The 21,641-nt window shown below is 51.4% G+C and overlaps 1 protein-coding gene and 2 long non-coding RNA genes across 5 annotated transcripts; 1 reads left to right on the top strand and 2 right to left on the bottom strand.

The window, feature by feature from the left end:
• Positions 1–12,063: 12,063 nt before the first annotated feature.
• Positions 12,064–12,951, bottom strand: MIF (macrophage migration inhibitory factor). 2 transcript variants are annotated; one of them, XM_045457528.1, is made up of 3 exons: positions 12,722–12,951; positions 12,371–12,543; positions 12,064–12,246 (listed from the first exon to the last, which is right to left on the bottom strand). In XM_045457528.1, exons 1-3 carry the CDS (start codon positions 12,827–12,829, stop codon positions 12,180–12,182), a joined length of 348 nt encoding a protein of 115 aa, XP_045313484.1. In that variant the 5' UTR covers positions 12,830–12,951; the 3' UTR covers positions 12,064–12,179. The 2 variants fall into 2 exon arrangements, with proteins under 2 accessions (XP_045313484.1, XP_045313483.1); XM_045457527.1 differs by having other exon boundaries at positions 12,694–12,935.
• A 1,379-nt stretch (positions 12,952–14,330) lies between these two features.
• On the bottom strand, positions 14,331–15,530 carry LOC123587622. Of its 2 annotated transcripts, none has more exons than XR_006707422.1 (3): positions 15,306–15,530; positions 14,698–14,835; positions 14,331–14,440 (listed from the first exon to the last, which is right to left on the bottom strand). It is a non-coding gene; the product is annotated as an uncharacterized LOC123587622 (long non-coding RNA). The 2 variants fall into 2 exon arrangements; XR_006707421.1 differs by lacking the exon at positions 15,306–15,530 and adding an exon at positions 15,024–15,273.
• Positions 14,731–16,013, top strand: LOC123587621. The gene is made up of 2 exons (XR_006707420.1): positions 14,731–14,841; positions 15,716–16,013. It is a non-coding gene; the product is annotated as an uncharacterized LOC123587621 (long non-coding RNA).
• The last annotated feature ends 5,628 nt before the right edge of the window (positions 16,014–21,641 follow it).

The raw sequence follows: 21,641 nt of genomic DNA, 5'->3' as shown, positions 1-21,641 counted from the left end.
TCGGTTAAGCAGCAGACTTTGACTCAGGTCATGATCTAATGGTTCGTGGGTTCAAGCTCCACCTCGGGCTTTGTGCTGACAACTCAGAGCCTGGAGCCTGCTTCAGATTCTGTGTCTTCCTCTCTCTCTCTCTCTCTCTCTCTGCCCCTCTCCTGCTTACACTCTCTCAAAACTTACACTGCTTACACTGCTCTCTCTCTCTCAAAAATAAATATTAAAAAATATTTTTAAATAATTTAAAGAAAGAAAGAAAGAAAGAAAAACTGAAAGTCTTAATAAGGTAAAAGGATTAAAGCCTGAAGCGTTCACAGTGAGCCTAGCTGTCTGTCAAAGCCCAGTGGTGTTAATTGGCCAAGGCTCCTTGTCCATCCACTCACCCACCCAGCAGGCATAGGAGGGCTGGGTGGCTCCAGAAGTAGGGTCCTTCTCCACATCTCAGCATTTTAATTAGCCTCCCATGTGCTTTGCTTTTTAAAACTCCTGAGTTAACCAGGATGAAGCAGGAGGTGACATCCTCATAGCCCTGCCTGCCACAGGGAAATCCCTAGGGCAGTCTGCAGGCCACTGGCTGCCCCCAGAATCCAGTGCTCAGCCCTGTGTAGGCACCTCTTCCCACTACCTCAAGATCCTGGTAAAAATGCCCTGGCAGCTAATGGAAAGTGGATAGGAAATAGAGTGATAGCCCAGATGCCATGCCCTGGGAGTTTGACCCATGGAGAGTTAGCTTTAGCCCAGTCAACCATGTTGGGTGGGGCAGGGAACAACTTCCACTCTCCTTCTCTCTGAGCCATCTGTGCCACTCCACTGGGTCTTATTTATATCTTCTTTCTTCCAGAATGCTTGAAACCTTGTCATTTCCATTTTCCTCTGTGGGCCCAGTGCTGGGCTCTGCCTAGTGACACGGTGTCCAAGTCCGGGCTCTGCCCAGTGTTCAGCTCCCAGCCCATGTCAGCAGGTCCTCCCTGGAGCAGGTTCCAGAACTGAGGGCCAGGGAGCAGCCACTCTGTCCCATTGGTTCTCAGGACACAAGCTGTCTTCCATTTGGGATGCTCCTGGCCTTGAGCAGCATTTTTTCTGCCACACAGTGTCCAGTGGGCCAGCATCTGTTTCCACTGTGTTGCTTCCTCACACTGTTTCTGGCCGGTGACTCCAGGATGGCTCAGCTGAACCCCTAGCAATTGTGCTGTGTTGGCTCCTGATACTGGTTTAAAATCCCTTTTCTTCACACAGAGGGCTACCTGTTTTTGTTGGCTTCCAGTACCTTCCCTCCTTTTGCTTTTTGCTCTCTGACCCAAAATTTTACTTTTCTGACACATTCCTCTAGATTTTGTCTCTTGGGGTCTCCCATGGCAATAGAAAGAAAAACAAGTCAATCTCAAGTTTGTCACAAGAATCTACTATTGAAACAATCCTATGGCTCTACCTGGGGAATGCTGGCTGGTGGCCACTCTGCCAGCAGGTCGCCTCAGATGCCTGGGTCAGCCTTCCTCTGGTAGGGAGGGTTCGGCAGAGCCTTCCTTGAGCCTACTCCATACATTCTAGAACATTCTCCCTAAGGGAATGGGGGTTGCCCACCCAAAATGGATGCCAAATCTCAGTATTTGATGCTGGTCTTTGGTTCTTGAATTTGCTCAGATCCTCTATGGCCTCTTCAGAGCTGCCAGGCTCATGGGATGGCTTCTGGATCTTCCAGAGTCCTGTCCGTGGTGTGGCCAACCCCTCAAGAGTGTTCTGGGTCACCTGGTTCCCAGGCAGGGTGTGTGTGTGGGGGGGTGTCTTGTGTCTTCCCCAAACCTCCGCCCTCCCTTTCCAGCAGGGAGCTTGCCTATCTCCTGACACCTCATACTCTAAAGACATTCATTCCTCTTCACAGCTGGTCTCTCTCTCTCATTTTCCACTGCTTCTGTTCTGAAAGTAAGATTGTGGCATGGTCTCTGAAAGGCCCTGATTCCTTTGCATGCTATTGTCCGTTAACAAACTACCACCTTTCTGCGGGTGCATCGGGCTTCATTCTCCTCTAATTCCAAGGGACTAAACCTCGAGAGCCTCAGATGTATTTGGAGGGTGCAGGAGCGACCCTCCACAGCCCCTGTTCTAGCAGGAACTCATCGGTTATCGCTTCCCTTTGGGTGGCCCAAGATTCCCACCCAGTTGCACTGCAGCCCATTGTGCCTTTGCAGCTGAAAATGCCTACACATGACCTACCCCCACCTCCCCCTCCCTCAGCAAGCCCACTGGAGCCGCCTCTGCCCCACTGTTCGTAATAGGCCAAGGTTCTCTTGAGGCCTACCTCTGCTCACCAAACCCCAACAGCTGAGGCTTGCTAAGGCCTCATTAAAAAGCATAGCTGTGAACCTGTGACTCCCTCACCCCACCCCCCCACAAAGCACTGCCCTGGGCTGCTGAGGCCAAACCCTGACAGATACTGCTTGTGCAGCAGAGACTCTCACCAGGAGTTAAAAGCCACTCCCTGGACTGCTTACAGCACCAAAACACTGTGGGGAACAACCAAGGCCAGAAGCCAGTGTGGTCCTCATGAAGCCCCCACGAACATACCAGGCAACCTCAAAGCCTTCACTGGTGTGGACTCAAAGCTCAAAGCCAGTGAATAAGATGTCAGGTTTGAGGGGACTTAAACGGAACAACACCTTCTTCCAAGTCCGATTTCAAGGCCTCTGCCATGGTTGTGGGGGTTGTGGTATGTGCCGGAGGGCAGGCAGCAACACACTGCAGAGCAGGCCCAAGAGTGGCGGTCAAGCCAAGCAGTTCAAGGATGCAGAGGGGGGTCCTGGAGGGTTTCTACAAGAGTATAAACCTCACAGGTAAATGTGAGGAGATGAGGGGGGAAGGCCCTCCCCCCTCCCAACCCTAGCAGGAACACCAGTAGTAGGACATTCAGGGAGGCTGGGGGTGGGGCAGGGAGAGGGCAGCAAAGTGGGGACAGCCCTCAGCAAGGCCCTTGGTGGGGGCAAGGTCCCAGAGCGATACGGTTGTTGGGCAGCACCACTATATGGTCTTCCCTTTGTTCTGCTGTGTACATGCAATCATTGAAGTACAACATACACACAGAAAAATGCATAACAGTTTAATAAATATAACACAGACACTTGTGAGAACAGGGAGCAAAAAAATACCACTGCAGGACCCCATCACTTCCCATGAACCTACCCCAGTCTCTGCCCTCCCCCATCACCAGGGAGCCCACTGTCCAGAGTGTGAGGGGAACAGTCTCCCGACCTCCATCACAGTTTTACCAGCTAGGCACGGACCTCTAACAATTCAGTTCGGCATTCTCTGTTTTCGAACTTTAAATAAATGAATATTTATCATCTGTGTATTGCACCTTGTGCTCAACATTCTATGCTGGTGAGATTCATCAATGGAATATCTACAGCTTTTTCATTTCACTGCTGCATAGTAATCTGCACCATAAATATACCACAATTTATTTATCCATTCTATTCTTGGTGGACATCCAGGTTGTTTTCCAGATAGAAGTTTCTTTAGAGTATAGATACCTAGGAGCGGGATTGTGGTTGTGTTAATTATAGCCAACGTGATGGGTGGTTCATGGTATCTTGGGGTGGCTTTAATCGCATGTCCCTGTTTTCTACTAAGGTTGAGCACCTTTTGCATTTGAGTCTGCTTTGTGAAGTGACTTCTAAAGTCCTATGGTAATTTTTATTGGGTTGTCTATTGTAGGGGTTTAAAAAATATGTTCTGGATACGAGCCCTTTGTCAAGCATATGAGTTGCAAAAGCTGGTGTGGGTTTCCATTCTATGGTGTTTTACTAATATAAGGTCAAATGTGTCCATATTTTCCTTAGTCATATGTGGTTTGTGCATCTTATTTAAGAAATCATTAAGATGAAGGGCACCTGAGTGGCTCAGCCAGTTAAGTATCTAACTTTTGCTCAGGTCATGATCTCACAGTTCGTGGGTTCGAGCCCTGTGTTGGGCTCTGTGCTGACAGCTCAGAGCCTGGAGCCTGCTTTGGATTCTGTGTTTCTCTCTCTGCCCCTTCCCTGTTCATGATATCTCTCTGTCTCTCTCTCTCTCTCTCTCTCTCTCAAATACATAAACATTAAAAAAAAAAAAACATTAAGATGAGATTCTCTTTTAAGAGCTTTATGGAGAACTGATTTTTGTGTGGATGTGAAATGGGGGCCCAGTTTGATATTTCTGCCCATGTGGTATGGTAGTCATTATGGCCCAGCACCTGTAACTGAACAGTGCTCCCTTTCACATAGATTTCAATGCTTCCTGGATCACATACCATGTCCGTATGTGTGTGGAGAGCTGTTTCTGGGATTTCTCTTCTTTCCATCCTTCTGTCGTCTACCCCATGCTGCTTTCATTTTGCCTTGATTATGGAACTTAATAACAAATCCCGACATGGGGAAAGCAAGCCCTCCCACCCTGTTTTCTTTAAGAAAATGTTTTGGCTTCTGTTGGTCCTTTGGATTCTCATGTGAATGGTAGAATTGGGTTCTCAAATTCCATTAAAATGTTGGAATTTCTATTGGGATGGTGTTGAATCATAACCTGGACTGGGGAGAAGTTGCATCATTACAATAAATGGTCTGTCCATTTATTTAGTTCTTTAGTGCCTCCCCTGGCCCCATGTGTTACTTTTCTAGAATTCTGCACATCTTGGATCTATTCCTAGGTACAGGGCAACTTATCTGCTAATTGGTTGCATGTTTCCTTTACCCTGCCCCCAAACCATCTTCTCTTCTTTGTATGTATGAAGTCATATTCTATATGGATGTAAAGTCATATCTTATTCTGAAAAATGTCTGTTTCTGCACCCATACTCAGTGCGTGCATTCTAAATATCCCTTGTCTTGAGATTTGGTAAATACACTATTACAGCGACTCCCCATGGACTCAAATGTTAAACTTGTATAAATTCACACCCTTCATGTCCTTCTTTGGCTTTTCATCTAATCATGAATACCAGCATCCTTAATGTCCACACACAGGTGGTCCTTCTCTACACTTTGAAATGGCAATAGGGAGACTGTAATAAGGACTGAACTCTCTTCTCTGCCTTGTAGCCGTGTTTTGTTTTGACTGGCAGCAACTAAAGAATCACCCCATCACTGAAGGATTCATTCCTTTCCAAGGAGCAGGGCTCCTTTCCAGAACCTTTCCTAGCACACAGCCCTCATCCATACTTTGCTGTGAGAGGAGGAGCCCTGTGGATGGATGGGGTTCAAAGGCTCAGAGCCACTCATCTTTTGCTATAAAGCATTATCACCCTGTTTGTGTGTTGTCGGAGAAGGATAGAGGTTGTCTGTTACAGTCTGAATGGAGAAGGTCGAGGGGAAGATTCTTCCACCTCTTATCTCACTGCTTCCTCTTGTTTTTTTCTCTTCAGTCTGGCTCCCCAAACAGCTCGCTCAGGAGCAATGTCACCTGAGCATCATCAGCCCCACCTTCTGGCTGTGGGATTCATTCACATCCTTCTCCAAAGCTGTATGGTCACTGGGAGGGGTCTGGCTCCTGGTTCCTTTTCCCTCCAGACCCACTGTTAAAGTCTGGGTATTCACCAGAATTTTAAAAAGAGTCTAAAGGAATTAAACCCAAAGGGTCTTTTCATTTCTCTCTGAACAAAAAGGAAATGGCCTTATTTTATAAACCAGAATATTATCCTCTAAATTATCAGAGAGCAAAAGAGGACACTCACCACCTGAAAAGTCAAGTGTTGTCCTAAAGAAAAACTGGAAGGTTCTGACAGAGTTCCACCCAGTTTTATTCTGTGTGGAGGCCCTGATGTCACATTGGTTTTTTTTCGCCCTTTCTTCAAGTTGGTCCAGCATTCCTTGAAATTCATACCATCTTTGAGGATCACATGTTACAGTTGCAGATGGACATTGCCTCCCCTGCTGGCAGAAGGGAGGAGAAACCTAGCACCAGCAAGAGTTCCTCATTCATAAGCCAAGTTGAAAACTTTGGAATTTGTTGCAGCTTCTTTGTGTATTGCTGACAGCATCAATGTGGTGTGAGAACACTTCGTCCACATGGTCTCTTGACATCTGAGGTCCTGGCACTCTTGCAGGCTGTCTAGTGGACACGATGGACAAAGTCCCACCAGGACAGCAAGACCAGAAAGGTGGACATTTGGCAGGTGGGAAGGCAGGCTGTGGAGGAAACTGAGGGCAGTAGGGAGCAGCTGGAGGAGGGAGGGCCCTGGTAGGGTCAGGACAAGTTTCCCCTTTGTTTGCAGACTGCCCCCAAGGGCCCCCAAGCTCTTGTCTGTTATAAATGAAATCCAGCAGACCCATCAGGGGGACAGAATCAAGAGTTTTTGTACCCAAGTACAAAGGGGATTTCACTGGGAATAAATTGGCATTTATCAGTGGGGTCAGTTGGATAATTTAACAGATGATGATGGGACAGACAGGTGGGTGGTGTCCACAATAAAAATGGATTAGGGGTGCCTGGCTGGCTCAGGGCATGTAACTCTCAATGTCAGGGTCATGAGTTCAAGCCCCACACTGGGCATGGAGCCTACTTTAAAAAAAATGGATTAAAAAATAGATGGAAACATACCTCAGACCTGACACAGGAGAGATTCCAGAAGAAGCAAAAATGTAAATGCCAAAACAAAATTACATGACATCTTGAAAGAAACTGGGGGAAACAGTTTGATAATCATGGAGTGGGGAAAACCTAAGAATGACGCAAATCCCACGACGAGGTTGATAAGAAGTGTGTGTCCTGAGTCTATCTACAAAGTCAAAATCCAGATGACAAACTGGGAAAAATATTTGCAACTCATAACAATGGATTAATTTCTCTAATATATATAAAGAGCTTTAAAACAAGAAAAACATCCAGTGGGAAAATGGGCTTGAGGACTTGACTTAGTTCCCAGGAAAGGAAAAGGGAATGGCCATTGACCCTGTGAAAAGATGCTCAACTTCATAGTAAGAGGCAAATTAAAACCGTTTGGCTGGAGTGAAAAGCATTTTCCCCATCAGACAGCCAAAAATCAAAACTTGGATTGGGAGGGCCTCCCTTGTCCAGTGCCATAAACCCCACCTCTAAGCCGGACATCAGACCATATTAAAACACATTAAACCTTTGACCAAATGATTCTACTTCCCGACACCTATCCTACAGATAGATATACTTACACATGTGTGGAATTTAATATAGCAGAGCTAAGAATGGAAGTCTGGAAACAGCCTAAACATTCAGGACAGGAACTGGTTGAATGGAATTGTGGCTGGTCCTAACAAGGGAATACTAGAGATTGTTCAAGTAGTAAGATCAACTTTTAAATGGGGGAAAAAAAAGGCATAGTGCCAAACTTGTATAGAATATGCTATCATTCGGAGGGATATTATGCATATTTGCTTGTATATGCATAAATTATCTCTGGGGGGATTTGAGAGGATAATCCTGTGGAGGGAGGTGGTGGGAAGGAGCCTTCTCTCTGGGGATCCTTGGAATGCTCTGAATTGGAGCCGTGTGAATATATCACCGATTAAAATGAGAATCAAATCAGGTACACAAGAAACCATGTTGCAGGGGGATGCAGTCATGGGGGAACAAGGGGTATGAGACTTCTCACCTGTAGCTTGGGGATTTGGAGCCCTGTCTGGATGTTTTCAGGGCAGACTTATGGGAATGTGGAGTCCAGATCCCACTGTTCTCAGATGGGAACTGAGGCTCCAGGAGAGAGGGAACAGAGCCAATTTCAAAAAACTGACAACTTTTGTCTCTCTTATGTGGGCTTCAAACACAGCAGAGATGTGCTCACTTAATAAGGAGGAAAAATCTGGGCCAGTGGCTGGTGGGTTTGCATTGTGCCCCCCTCAACTCCCCCTACACCCTAGTTCTGGAATTCTCACTGGAAGGCAGGAGGGCTGGAACCCAGTTTGGCAAATGCTCAGCTGAGAAGGGGAGCTGGGCTGGCAAGATAAAGCTTCACAGAAACAGTTTTGGGGGGCCAACATAGTTGCCTAGTGGGGCAAGGAGTCAAGGAAGATAGTGGCCCAGAAACTTTGGAAACCTCCTCATCTCTGGGGGTCAGACGACCTCCCCCGGAAAATTGCACTATTTCTATCTACTGCTTTAAAGCAGTGGGGTAGCCCTGTGGCACGAGCTCCAGTGGTCGGTGGGCCCTGAGGTGTGGGCCAGGGTCCACAGTGAATGTTTCAGCTGTATTCCTGCAGGGGATGTGTGCCCAGCTTCAGGCCCTCCTCCCTCGTTCACTGCCAGCACCGCCAGGCTCTGGGTGGAGAACTTGCCCACACCCCCTAGTCTTTTCCTTGCCCACCCAGGGAAGGGGCTTCATAATTTTTATCAAGACCAAAGTACAGGCATAGGCTACCTGCTCAGTCCTTCCCCTCCCTTGGCAACGTGATCCACATTAATCATGCCCAAGTCTATGCACTGAGATGCTCAAAGGTTGAAGGAATATGTAGAGACATCAGGTGACTCCTTTCATTTCACAGATGGGGACGAGGCCTGGAGGGGAGCAGGGAAGGCGCTTGACTGTAACAACCTCTGTGTGATTGTGTGATCCGGCTCCCAGAAGCAGCGGAGGATTGAGGGGAGGCAGGGAGAGGAAGGCCCTGAGGCAGGGGTCTCAGCTGAGGCTGAAGGAGCAGTGGGTCCCTGCATGTGAGGGGTGACAAGGTGGGAGGCCTGGGAAAAGCCTGCGCCACTGGCCTCTCCAGAATAGACCAGCTGTGAGGCTCCTGCATACAGCCCTGGGCCCAAAGGCCACGGAGCTGGGTGCAGCCACCTCTCAATGCTCACAGGTTGCTGGGGGATACAGGAAGAGAAACCCCAGCTCACAAGGCCTGGACCAAAGCAGAGAGGCCTTGGCATAGTCCTGCACTGGGTAGCCTCATGGAAGGTTTCCCACAAGGGCATAGTGTGGGGCTCAAAGTGGGCAGATGGGAGATAAGCATTCCCTGCAGAAGGAACAGCACCCGTGAGGTGAGCTGTGAGGACAGTCAGGTCTTTATTGGCAGATGACATGGTAGCACTGGAGCGATGATGGAGAGTAGGTGGAAGTCTATGTCCCCTCCCCCATCTGTTTCACACCTCACTTGGAGGCATTATTTGGAAATGAGTTTCCGCAGCTCTTTTCAAGGCTCCCTGGGGCAGCCACTAGGGTTTGTAGGGTTTGAGGAAGGGACAGGCTGCTCAATGGGCAGTGGAGCCCTTGTTTTGGGCTAAATGGGGCTGACCCTGGCAGCATTTGGGCGGCGGGGGGACAGGATGCGGCTTGAGTGAGATACAGCAGCAGGCCTCCTTGGTGTACAGGGCATTACACGTTCCAGGGGACTTGGAAGTGGGTCCCTGACTCACAGACACTCCCCTTTCCCGAGGAGCCACCACCTTGATCCCCCAGCTGGCCTCAGAGCTTGACACTTCCAGGTTTCTTGTTGGGGGGGTGGGGGGGGAAGGGGGCCAGGCGGTGCAGGCCGTACTCTGTTCTCCTGTGGGGCCTCCAGCCTCCCTAGACACAGCAGGAGCCCAGCCTATCTTGTCTCCCTCTCTGGTCTTGGGAGACCCCCATTGTCATGTGAAGCCACAAGGTAAGCCCTAACTGGGAGTGAATGTGTGGCTGACTCCTGGGAGATGGCCGGCCCAGCACTGGCACACCCAAGGAAGCTAGGGTCTGTCCTCATCTGTGAAATGAGGGAGGTGGACTAGATTCTCGTGGAGACCTGTGCCCTTGCCCTCTCCTGACCATGTATGGTGTGGGATCTGAGAGCTAGACTCTAAGAGCAGATCTGAGCACACCCAGAAGCAGAGATATTCTGTGCTGGGAACTCAGGGACGAGGGTCACACAGGAGCTGAGGGGTCGTGACAAAGGCCAGGGCCGGGGTGGGAGCAGTAGTTGCTCAGATCCATGAGGGAGGCCCCAGCTCATAAGGGAGGCAGATGAGACCTTCTGGCTTTAGCTGGAGCCATGCCACCATCCCCACCCCCAGGACAGACACAGATGTGGGGTTCCACGCCCTTTCATTGAGGGAGCTGGAGCAAGACACTCAAGAGATTTTTGTGGAAGAGGAGCATCTCACTCCCACCAAGATGGGCAACACCCTTCCAGCTTCCCTTTGAGCTGATTACTTCCTCTTTCAAAATGTGACCCCAACCATCACTCCTGTACTTCTGGAAGTAAATCCTTGCTGCCTAGGGCTGAAGGGAACAGTACCCGCCCCTACCCCAGGACCTAGACTAAGATGCAAAGCAGTCCTCAGGTATCTTGATTAGCAAGATGGCAAGCAAGGGTGGGCTGCCCCAGAGGACAAGAGGCCAACAATTCTGTGATGGGAGAGGAAGGGAGGATGCAGATCCATGTGGAAAGTGCCAGCTGACTGCACTCCATAGCCTTGGGGCCTGGGTTGTTCTGCATTTGCCACAATCAGAGGGCACATGGGACTTGTCCTCGGCTCTAAGCCTGGGCTGGGAACCAGGAGTTTCCTGCCCCTGCCTGCCAGGTGTTCACGGTGACACCACAGAGGTACCACATTGGCTGGACCACTGACAGCCATCTCAGGGAAGGAGCTCGTGGACACAGCAGACCCCCCTCTGTACACACACAGCCCTTGTCACTGCCTGTGGCTCAAAGGCAGGATTGTTCCTCACTCCCTCCAAAGGCTTGGTCCAGGTGACAATGCTGTTCCCTATAGCCCCTCAGCTTTCAAAAGCAAATTCACTTAAATTATATGTTTAAAGAAACAAAAAATCTTCCATCTAAGATGATCTTGCCTAGAGAGACTGAACAAGAGCAAGGGGGTCTCAAAGGCACAGAGCCATTAGGCATCCAGTGGAGTCCCCTCCCTGTGCAAGCAGGTAAAATGCACTTGACTTCTCCCACAGGTCAGGCAGTACGGGCTGGCCCTTTGCTTTAGTCAACACACAAGTGCTGGCCCTGGCTGACTAGGGCCAGTTCCAGGCATAGGAATTCCTAGTGCTAGTGGCTGGGTCTCACTTAGGTGGAGATGCTGTAGGGGCTATGGAACCCCTCACACGGTGGGCTAGAAAGGCATTCTAGCCCAAAGGCACCTGCTCTGAGCAAGCAACATGGCAGCTGAGGCCCCTATGGCCCAATATGGGTGCAGAAATTGCCCACTGTCTTATCATCTCCACAAGGGAGCCCCTGCACTTGACCGGAGGGGCCTTGGATCAGTTAGACTCCAGCACACTGGGCCTTGATACTGATTTTATTGTTGACAGTGCCCCGAGGGCCAGGACCTTCAGTGTCCCTGCAGGGTGCACTAAACACCTGAAGGCTTTCCAGAGGCACTATTCCATAAAACATGAATGGCTTCAAAACTACAGGCCCTGTGTTGTGTCCAGAAACTGTTGTGGAGACCTGGGTGCCTAAGGAGAGCAGAGGCCAGACACAGATTTGAGGGACATCAGGGCAATATAACCAAAAACTCTGCCTCTTGTGTACCTCCCCACTCCCACCTGAAAACTGTCCAAAAGTTCCAGAACAACAGGACTTTCCAGGTCAAGAAACTAGGGAACTAGGGCAGGGTTTGATCCTGGGGAACAGGGAAGTGAAGGCTTCCTTTTCCCAGGGTACCCTTTGCCCATCTGGTAGATGGAGGAAGGTGGGGCTGGGAGAAAAGCCCAGACCCAGCTGACTCTCCAACCTCTAAAGCAAATCAGATTTTGATCCCGATCTCTCCCTCCCCTTCTCCCCCTGACCCGACCCCAGCCAGCCTGAGCCCAGCCAGCCTTAGCCTACGTGGTGGCCCCGCCCCCGCAGGTGGGAATGGATTCAACTCTGGGTTCCCGCCAAGGGCACAATCGTGAACCTGCCCTGGGAGGGCAAAGCTGCAAACGGCAAACGTTGAATGGGAGGCTCCGATTTGAGTCTGATTCCTGGGTCTGTGGCCCCGGGCAGGATGCCAATCAAGGCTGAGGCTTCTGCTGGGGGCACAGGACAGACAAGGCTAGGCAAAAGGTCTCTAAGAGTAGGTTCCGGGAGGGCACCCCTCCCGCCCTCGGTTCCCCAGTCACTGTCCCGGCCCTGCACCCACTCCTCCGCAAGCCAAGGAAGCCCGAAGCAGCAGCAGCCTCCAAACCGTTTATTTCTCCGGACCTGGAGGTGGGTGTCGCTGGGGGCGAAGCGGGCACAATACTGCCGGCAGCAGGGCCTTGGTGCAGGCGGGTAGGGCCGGCGCGGCCCTCAAGCGAAGGTGGAGTTGTTCCAGCCCACGTTGGCCGCGTTCATGTCGTAGTAGTTGATGTAGATCCTGCGGGGCGTGGAAGCCGGATTCAGCGGGCTGCGTTGTCACGGGCCTTGGGCTGCGCCCCTCGGCGCCCCCACCGCCCCTCGGCGCCCCCACCGCCCCTCGGCGCCTCCACAGCCCCACGCACCTATCAGGGCTGACGCGCAGGCGCTCGGCCAGCAGGCCACACAGCAGCTTGCTGTAGGAACGGTTCTGCGCGCCGCCGATCTTGCCGATGCTGTGCAGGCTGCAGAGCGCGCACGGCTCGCTGGAGCCGCCGAAGACCATGAGCTGGTCAGGGACCACGTGCACCGCGATGTACTATGGGGAGACGGGGTGCGGTCAGCCGGCCCGCGAGCCCTCGCCTGGGCCCGGGCGGCCACCCATTCCATCCCTTCCCTGCCCAGAGCCTCGGCCTGGAGTCGCCCCCTCCTCGCCCCCAAGCCCGGGACCACCTCGTCCGGCCCGCACCCCTTCTCCCTGTTCTCTCCTGGCAAACCTGGGCCGGCTTGCCGGTGGCCTGCGCCAGCTGCTGAGTGAGCTCGGAAAGGAGCCCGTCCGGCACGGAAGCGCGGGGGACATTGGTGTTCACCACGAACATCGGCATGCTGGCGAAAGAACGGCGGGGACGGGCGCACAGAAACCCACCAACGCGCGAAAGGCTGCAGCACAGTAACCTGAGCTACGTGACCGCCGCCTGGTGCCGCCCAACAGGAAGCTGAGGCCCCGCCTCCTGTGACGCCACAGCCGGCGGACGCCCCGCCTCCGGACGCCCAGCCTACGTGCGGCTGTGGGGCCCTCCCGGCTGGTGGGGCCCTTCCGTCTTCGGAAGCGGAGGCCCCGCCCCTGTGCGGCCACAGCTCTCTCCTGACTGGTGAAGTCCAGGCTGGCGGAGACCCTGTCTTGGCGGAACTTGGGTTGCTGGCTTCCTGGTCCCACTCACCGTCTCAAAGCCGTTCTTCACGCGGCGGCCAGAAATCTTCCTATCCTTCGTTTCTTCGCTAGTCCTTTACTTTAGTCACTGACGTTTATTCAGCGACGTGTGTGTGCCAGGAGTTCGAGATGCAGCAGTTAACTGAGCACGTGGCCCCTTGCCACCCGCCAGGAGCTCACAGCCAGCAAAGTAGATGAAGTCCCAGCCCATTCCACCACACGCACCGAACCTTTGTGTGCCCTGAGTCTCCAGGGCTACATGTTCCCCAAGGCTGTAGTCCTGGGCCTGTGTGTGTGTGTGTGTGTGTGTGTGTGTGTGTCTGTGTGAGAGTGATGGGGAAAGGTAGGCATTGCTGCAGGTAGAAGGGGGCAGCCAGAGTAGAGTCAGGGGCAGCATCCAGGTGCCTTCCCTGCACCCTTGCTCTTTAACCTAAGCGAGCATGCTGGGAGGTGCCAGGGGGAGGGGCAGGGAATAAGAGATGAGGCTCAGGCAGGGCTCCATAAGCCAAGCAGTCAACAGCTCTGTCTCGGAGCCCCTGCTCCCCTGGGCAACTTCTCTGCAGGTCTGGGAACTTTAGATCCTCGGGGGAAGCCCCACCATAGTTAGGTCCTCTAGGAATGCCCTCCCTGAGAGTCTTGGTGAATTCTTTCCATCCCTTCCACCAATGGTAAGCTCAGGGGGCATCTAGTGGGTAGCAAGCATACAAGAGACACAGACAATACTGGTTGAATGAACGAATGGGTGAATGAAGACAGTCATGACACGGCAGGAAGAGGATAGGGCAGTGGCTGGATTGGGACCCTGGCCAGGCCTGCAGGCCTTGCCATCCCTGGGAAGAAGGGCTTGTGGCTACGTGGCCACCCCACTTCCACTCTGAAGAGCCCCCTCTGGTCAGGGTGCTGTGCTGGGGAACAGATCTCTCTCAGGTGCTCTAAGGGGCACACTGTGTTTGGCCAAGTCCTCAGAGCTCTCCAGGAAGGTCCTGTCTTTGGCATCTGGCAGGTGCTATCCAGTTAAGGTGGCACAGCACACACTGGCCTTGATATGCTACAGCAAGGACACTTGTGCCTGTGGGACCAGCCAGTATCCACTCAAGTAGGTCCCATGGCCCAGTTGTGCAATACCCTGCAAGTGTGTCTTCCTCCACCTAGGCCCCAGGCTGCTTCCTCATTCTCACACCCTATGCCCAGGCCTCCTTACCACTGATGGACTGATGCACTCCACACCATGTCGACAGCTTCCCCCCCTTCCGAGCTCAGTAGCCAATTCAGCACCTTCTGCTTCCTGTGTCCAAATCCAAGTGCATGACTATTCCTCCCACACCTGTTGGCCTGCCAGTGAAATGTACTTCCGTCCACTGTCGCCCTTATCCTTCCCTCTCTCCACCCAGCCCATCACCACCACCACCACCTTAGTTTAAACTAGCTGGCTTCACCTTTGACCTAGCATGGACCCTGTGATAACGCTATGGTGGACTGTTCTTCCTGGGAGAGGAGTCTATTTCCCTGCCCCCTGCCAGCGGACCTGGCCATATGACTTACCTTGCCCAATGAAATGCAAACAGAAGTTACGTAAGTGACTCCAGGAAGAATATTCAAGAGCCTGCACCTGCACCCGGTTCTCTGAGATGGTGGAAGTGTGACAAGATGGATCCACACCAGCAAACACCAGCAATGCCCCTGTAGGTGAGCCACTGCGATTTTGAGGTTTACTGTAGCGTAGGGCAGTCTTCCCTAATCAGGACAGCCTATTTACTAATTACCCTTCCCTTTCCCAGTAGCAGTCAGTGCCATCTTTCTAGAAGGGCATCTGGGGAGGTGATATCATTCACAGGCCCACCCCTTACTAGCTTGGACACTTGACTCACCCCCTCTCTGAGATTCAGTTTGTTCCCCCGCCTGTAATTTGAAGATAGTAGTGTCCACCTTACAGAGGAGTGTTCTGAGGACCAAGCGGCCTAAATACTGGTGATAGTCCCCGCTGATATTAGAGGTAGTACTGTCACAATGCCCTGGCATGTCACAATGCCCTGCCCCACATTTTGCACCCCTCCCCCTTGGTCCCTGAGTCTGTGCACTGTCCTTAGGGACCATGCTCCTGACTCTTGGCTCTGGCATTGGTCCTGAAATGTGGTTTGCATGCACTTTACCTCATCTACCTCAGTTCCTTGGGAAAGCCCCAGAACCCCTGGCTTTAATGTGGTCCTGTAACATGCCCAGCACCTCTCCTTCCTTTGAGGCCATAACCTTATTCCTATTTGTGCGTTAATGTTTCCTTGCTAGGTGGTAAGCTCCATGAGAGAGGGGACTGGACTATCTCTTTTTGGCCATCGCTGTTTGCCCACCTCCTTGACCCATTATTACCTCAGTGGTAGGCAGAGGGCCTCCAAAGATGTCCATGATCTAACCGCTGGAATCTTTGAATGTTATGTTACACAGCAGAAGGCACCACACAGATGTGATTAGAATTGCGGACCTTCAAATTGGGGGGTCATTATGGATTATCTGGGTCAGCCCAATGTAATCACACGAGCCCTTAAAAGCAGATAATTTTTTCCAGCTAGACTCAGTGAGATGCGGCAGAAGGGGAAGTCAGACTCAAAAGCAGGAGAAGGACTTGATGCGCCATTACTGGCTCTGAAGATGAAGGAGGCTAGGAGCCTCAGTCATACAACCACAAGGAACTGGATTCTGCTAACAACCTGAATGGACTTGGAGAAGTGGGTTCTTCTCTAGTTGACCTAGGGGCACCTTGACTTTGGCCGTACAAGACCCTAAGCAAAAGACCCAGTCACTTGATGCTGGACTTCTGACCCACAGAAAGTGTGAGATAATAAATCTATGTTGTTTTAAGCTGACAAATGTGTGTTGATTTGTTCTAGGAGCAATAGAAAGGTAATACACTTGGCATTGATAGGGGCTTGATAATTATTTGCTGAACAGCAGGGACACATGCACTGGGAGGTGTCGGCAGGCTGCTGAGCTGCCTGGGATCATCTCCCCTTTCCTCCTCACTGACTGAATCTCAGTTCTGTTTGATTAGAACACTCGCTGCCCCAGAGCCCCTGACAACCAGGCATGGCCACGTGAAGCTCATGCCATGTGTGAGGTTTATGGGGAAGCAGGTGATTTGCTAACAGAGGTGCCACCCTTCCCTCTTCCTCCTGCCCACTCCCCAAACTTGTACATGACCCCCAGATATGCAGCAACTGTTAGGCAACCATGAGCTGGAAAAACACAGGCCAAAGAACCAGGAGTGGCAGCCCAGAGGAGCCTGGGGCTCTGAAAAATAAACCCCTCTCTGCTCAAAGCACTGCTTATCAGGGTTTGTGTCATTTGCAGCCCCAGTGCAAGTCCTGGCTCCTGCAGAGGACTTCCTGAGTGCCATGTCCAGGCATTCTTACTGCAAGTGTTTTTGCTGCAGGCATTTTCATGGCAAACGTTTTTGCCACATCACTGACTGGTCACAAGGCAGTGTTGCCATAAAAGATAAAATCAAGAAAAATAAAAGAGGGACATTCATTAAAAAGGACATAATTAATGAAACATGAAAACTGAATAATAAAACTACTTGGCTGAGAAATACAAAATTTTTGGATACATTTATTTTTTTTAATGTTTACTCATTTTTGAGAGACAGAGAGAGAGAGAGTATGCACGTGCAGGAGGGGCAAAGATGGGGACAGAGGATCTGAAGTGGGCTCTGAGCAGACAGCAAAGAGCCCTATAAGGGGCTTGAACTCATAAACTGTGAGATCATGACCTGCGCTGGAGTTGGACGTGCAACGAACTGAGCCACCCAGGTGCCCCTAATATATTTGAATACATTTAAAACGTGTGTAGATTCTATGCAAATAACTGATTTTATTTTGTGGATTGTATCTATGTATGCTTTCAAGATCTTTCATTCATAGTATTGCACATTTTTTTTTTATTCATCTCATTAGGCATCACAGTTTTTCTTTTTTCACTAAACTTTCTTCCTTCATTAAGACAGATATCTGTTTCTAAACACTAGGATGCATTTTGTTTGTTCGTTTTTATTTTGTTTTTACTTTTTTTTAAATTTTTTAATGTTTATTTATTTCTGAGAGAGAGACAGAGAATGAGCTGGGGAGAGGCAGAAGAAAGAGAGATACAGAATCTGAAACAGGCTCCAGGCTCCAAGCTATCAGCACAGACCTGGATGAGGGGCTCGAACCCATGAACTGGGAGATCATGATCTGAGCCAAAGTCAGATATCAAACTGACTGAGCCACCCAGGTGCCCCTGTTTGTTTGCTTTTACAGGTGTATTTTTGAGAGACAAGGAGAGAGCATGAGTGGGGAGGGGTGGAGAGAGAGGGAGACAGGATCAGTGGCAGGTTCTGTGCTGACAGCAGAGAGCCCTATGCAGGGCTTGAAGAACCATGAGATCGTATATACATATACATAGGGTGTATATCACATCTTTATCCATTATCCATTAATCAATCGATGGACACTGGGGCTGCTTCCATAATTTGGTATTGTAGATAATGCTGCTATAAACATAGGGGTGTATGTGTCCCTTTGAATGAATGTTTTTGTATTTGGGGGGTAAGTATCCAATAGTGTGACTACTGGATAGTTCTATTTTTATTTTAGTTCAGTTTTAGTGGGTTTTTTTCTTTGTGAAAACTTCTACATTGTTATTTGTTCTTGGTATTTTGTCACATATCCATTCATAGACCTTCCATAGTTCTATGGGAAATGCAGTCAATACTCTGCACCCCTGTATAGACCATTATGAAGGCTAAGATTCATATAATATACAAATGGGAACACTGTGTCAATGGAGAAACGAAACCAAACCATCAACCAGTTGATGAAACCAAAGAGCCCAACCAGTTTTTGGTTTTGTTTTGTTTTTTTTTTTTGTATCTTTTACAGCAAAATTGTTTCACAGCCAATTAGTTATGTGGTGAATTGCTTACAGCGAAGAAGCTTACAGGAAAACGACCTAGAACCATCTGGTGGGTAAGGACTGCCAGGCATGAAGCAGCAGGGAAGAAAACCTCCCAATGTAGGGACACGCCAGCTGGGTAAGGGGGAATATGGCCCAGGCAAGCACTCAGCAGACTCTAAAAGCAGGGAGCATTTCTGTGGGCAGGATCTGAGTTACCTGAGCTGGAAAGAGGGCATAGGGAGGACAGAGGCCTGCTGGCACCCCACTGTGGGGCTACCTGCTCTTCCCCTTGCTGCCTCTCCCCTGCCAGCAGCCCATGTCCCGGGGCAGTCCACCCTTCCACAGCCTCCCACGAGTCTCATTTCCCTCAGCATCTCTCTCCTGGTCACGCAAGGCTCATCACCTCTACAGCAAAAACCCAGCCAGCCCTGAGCCCTCGACAGTCCCTGAACTCATCAGTCCCATGCCCTTGTTCACTGAACACATTGTGGTTCACATGTGGTGAACACATTCAGTGAACAAAGACAAGCGAAGATGATTCCCCCCCACCTCATTCCTGCTTCTGGTCAGTGGAAAGAGACATGGGGGTCAGCTGTACCTGAAGGTACAGGATTGCAGAGGGGGGTGTCTGCCAGGAGACCACCACATGGCAAAGAAAGGGCCTAGGTGTGGTGGGGAGCCAGCAGTCACAGCCAGTTCTCCCCACAGTACCCTGAGACACGGTCCAGAGAAGGTGATCTGGGTGAAGTCACTTCAACTCTCTGAGCCTCAGTGTCAGAATGGGGGGTGAGGTGGTGACTCCTTTCCCATAGGCTTGTGTGAAGATTAAAGGGGCTAAAAGGACAAAGTGCAAAGTCCCTGGCTTATAGTAGATGCTCAGTGAATGCCTGAACTTACCATATTGTACCCAAGTGTCCTGGAGCAGGAAATGAGCTAATAGACCTCAACCCCAATGGTGGACATGCAAGCCAAGAGGGTGACTGTGCTCTCCTTCCCTGGTGTCCAAGTCCTGTCCCAACCCACCCCTGTCCTCACAGGATCCTTCAAAGCCAAGGTCAGGCTGCTCAGAAGGCCCCCAGGCACTGTTCTGCTCCTGCTGCTGCATAGTCCCGCTCAGACTCACATCCATGAGAGCTCACAGCAGCCTGTCCCAAAGGTAATGTCCTGGACTTCTTGGAAATCCTTATTTCCCAGAGGACACATAAGCATGCACCCTGGTGGCAGGGCACCTTAGAGAGTATGAGGTCACTGGTCATTGGAGTGTCATGGGAAGAGACCATGGGAGGGTCTGGCTCCCTATAATTACAGGATAAATTCCCCACCTGGCCTTCAGCCCCCCCCCCCCAATTCACCTTAGAGCTCTTCTGCCCCATGGATGCTGGGCTTCCCCGCCCACACATCCGCTCTGTCCCAGGGCTTTCCCATCTCCATTCAGTAGCATCTATGGCCCTCATGAAGTCTTCCTGACACCTCTAGCTGGAAACCTACCCATCCCTAGGCCTCATCACCCTGGGACACCATGGACACATTTTCATGGTCTGCCTCCAAAGAAAGCCGAGTATGTGTGTGTGTGCGCACACATGCACAAAAAGTTGGCATCCACCCCTGGAATGTGGCTCCACTGCTGGAGCCACAGGGATGAGACCTGGGCTCCCCCTCAGCATCCTTGTCCTTCTTTGAGTGTCTGGTTCTCCCTAACCTTTGATTTCCTGCTGCCTGTAGAATGGAGCCAGGGAACCAGCAGCACAGGGACTCTGACCTCCTGCAGGGTCTGTAGGAAGGGCCAAACTGTGGACTCTCTTCCCTCCTGCCTCTGCAGAGCCTTAGCTGTGGCCCTTTGGCCTTGGCCTCCATGCCCTGCCACCAGCCCTGGATCTACCCTCAGCACTGGCTCAAGCCCCAGGTCCACCACTAACCCATAGTGTCACCGTGGACCCTTCAGATGGCCTTTGGACCTCCCCCACAGAATGGGATCAGATAGCAAAAGAGCCAGGGCCTGGAGGCAGTGTACTGCAGTGGTCATGACCACCCAGGTTCAGTCCTGGCCTACCACCTGGTGGTGTGACCTTGCTCCTTGGATAAGCCACTGCCTTCATGTGCCTCTCCTGCTCCTGTGTAAAACAGGGATAATAAAAGCACTTATTTCTGGGGGCATTTGCTCAGGTTAGAGGTGCCAATGCTTGTGAAGCACTCAAAATAGTCTCAATAAGTGGAAAAGCCTCCATAGATGTTGGCTCAGAATGGTGTTGTTGATGCTGTGGTTGTGAGACTGTTTGACTTTCTTCAAGGTGAAGGTCACTGCTTCCTCCCAACCCTGGTGCAGCCTGAGGACAGGGACAGTGGTGGACACCTCGGGATACAACAGGCCCTAAGAGAATAAACTGGATAAACTGAAGGAATCAATGCAATCAATGGATGATTCAGCTGAGGCATGGAGAGGACAACCTGTGTCCCAATAAGAGGGAACCAGAGTGTCAGGGTCCGGAGAGGAGTGGATGAGGACGAAGGCAGGAGAATCAACTGCAGCCCTTTGGAAGCCATGCGGCCCTGACCCTTGAGAGCAGGGCATGAGAACTGGTAGCCAGGTTTGCTGGCCCAGCAGGGAGAGGCTGGGCCCCGGAAGCTGAGACTCAAAGCCCGGGTAACTAGCAAGCCAGGGAGAAGGTGTGTGAGTCAGGAAAGGGAGCTAAGCTGGTGCTCTGGAAGATGGGAGAAGCCACACTGTCTGGGGTCTGGGCAGGTGAGTCAGAGCCGGGAGGCCTTTGTCTATGGAGGAGAGCATTTCAGAGGGGTTGGGGGACTGATAGATATCAGTAGACAGGGATGGGAAGGGGCTGGCTGGTGGGACCCCTCCATCAAGTGTGGTCTGAGGGCCCAAGGTCAGGGACTCACCCACCAGGCAGGCCTCCCCGTCTCTGCAGTCAGGGAGGAGGTAGCATAGGCTCTCAGGGAACAGGGGCAGGGAGACAAGCTGGAGCAGCCCAGGCACCAGGCAGCTGGCAGGCAGCAAGGCCCAGGCCTGCATGGGTTTCCCAGGAGCTCCCTGGGGAGGCAGAGGAGAGTCCAGGTCAGATGCATCCTTGCTAGAACCCTTCCCTTACCCCTTGTTCTCTTGCCTGCAGGCCTACAGAGGGTCCGCATTGTCCTGTGATCAGGATGTCAGCCCAGAAGAGGAGCAGGAAGTTTCTCCTGCTTAATAATGTCCTCACTGTTTCCCCAGGGGCCTAGGCCCTGCCCCTCCCTGTCTTGAGAAAAACAAGGCTCTGAGGCTGACACCCTCCCACAATCCCTCCATCACCATCACCCCCTACTCTGTGCAGCCTTCGCTCTGCCCCCTGCCCTATGGAGTCTCACCAGGCAGTTCACACTCAAATGGGAAGGCTAATAATAGCCTTGGCCCAAACTGGCAGATTTCAGGCCACGGGATTTGAAAAATCATTTGAGGGCAGAAAGACTTACTGGTGTCCCCAAACCCTCCATGCAGGTTGGCATCCAAGTTGCCCGAGTCTGACCCATCCCATCAGGATCCCCAGGGTTGGGAAGATGGCTGAGGCCACAGA

The sequence above is a fragment of the Leopardus geoffroyi genome, chromosome D3 (assembly GCF_018350155.1).
Source record: "Leopardus geoffroyi isolate Oge1 chromosome D3, O.geoffroyi_Oge1_pat1.0, whole genome shotgun sequence".
Lineage (NCBI taxonomy): Eukaryota > Metazoa > Chordata > Mammalia > Carnivora > Felidae > Leopardus > Leopardus geoffroyi.
The sequence above is the reverse complement of the archived record's forward strand: the minus strand, read 5'-3'. Positions and strand labels throughout refer to the sequence as shown.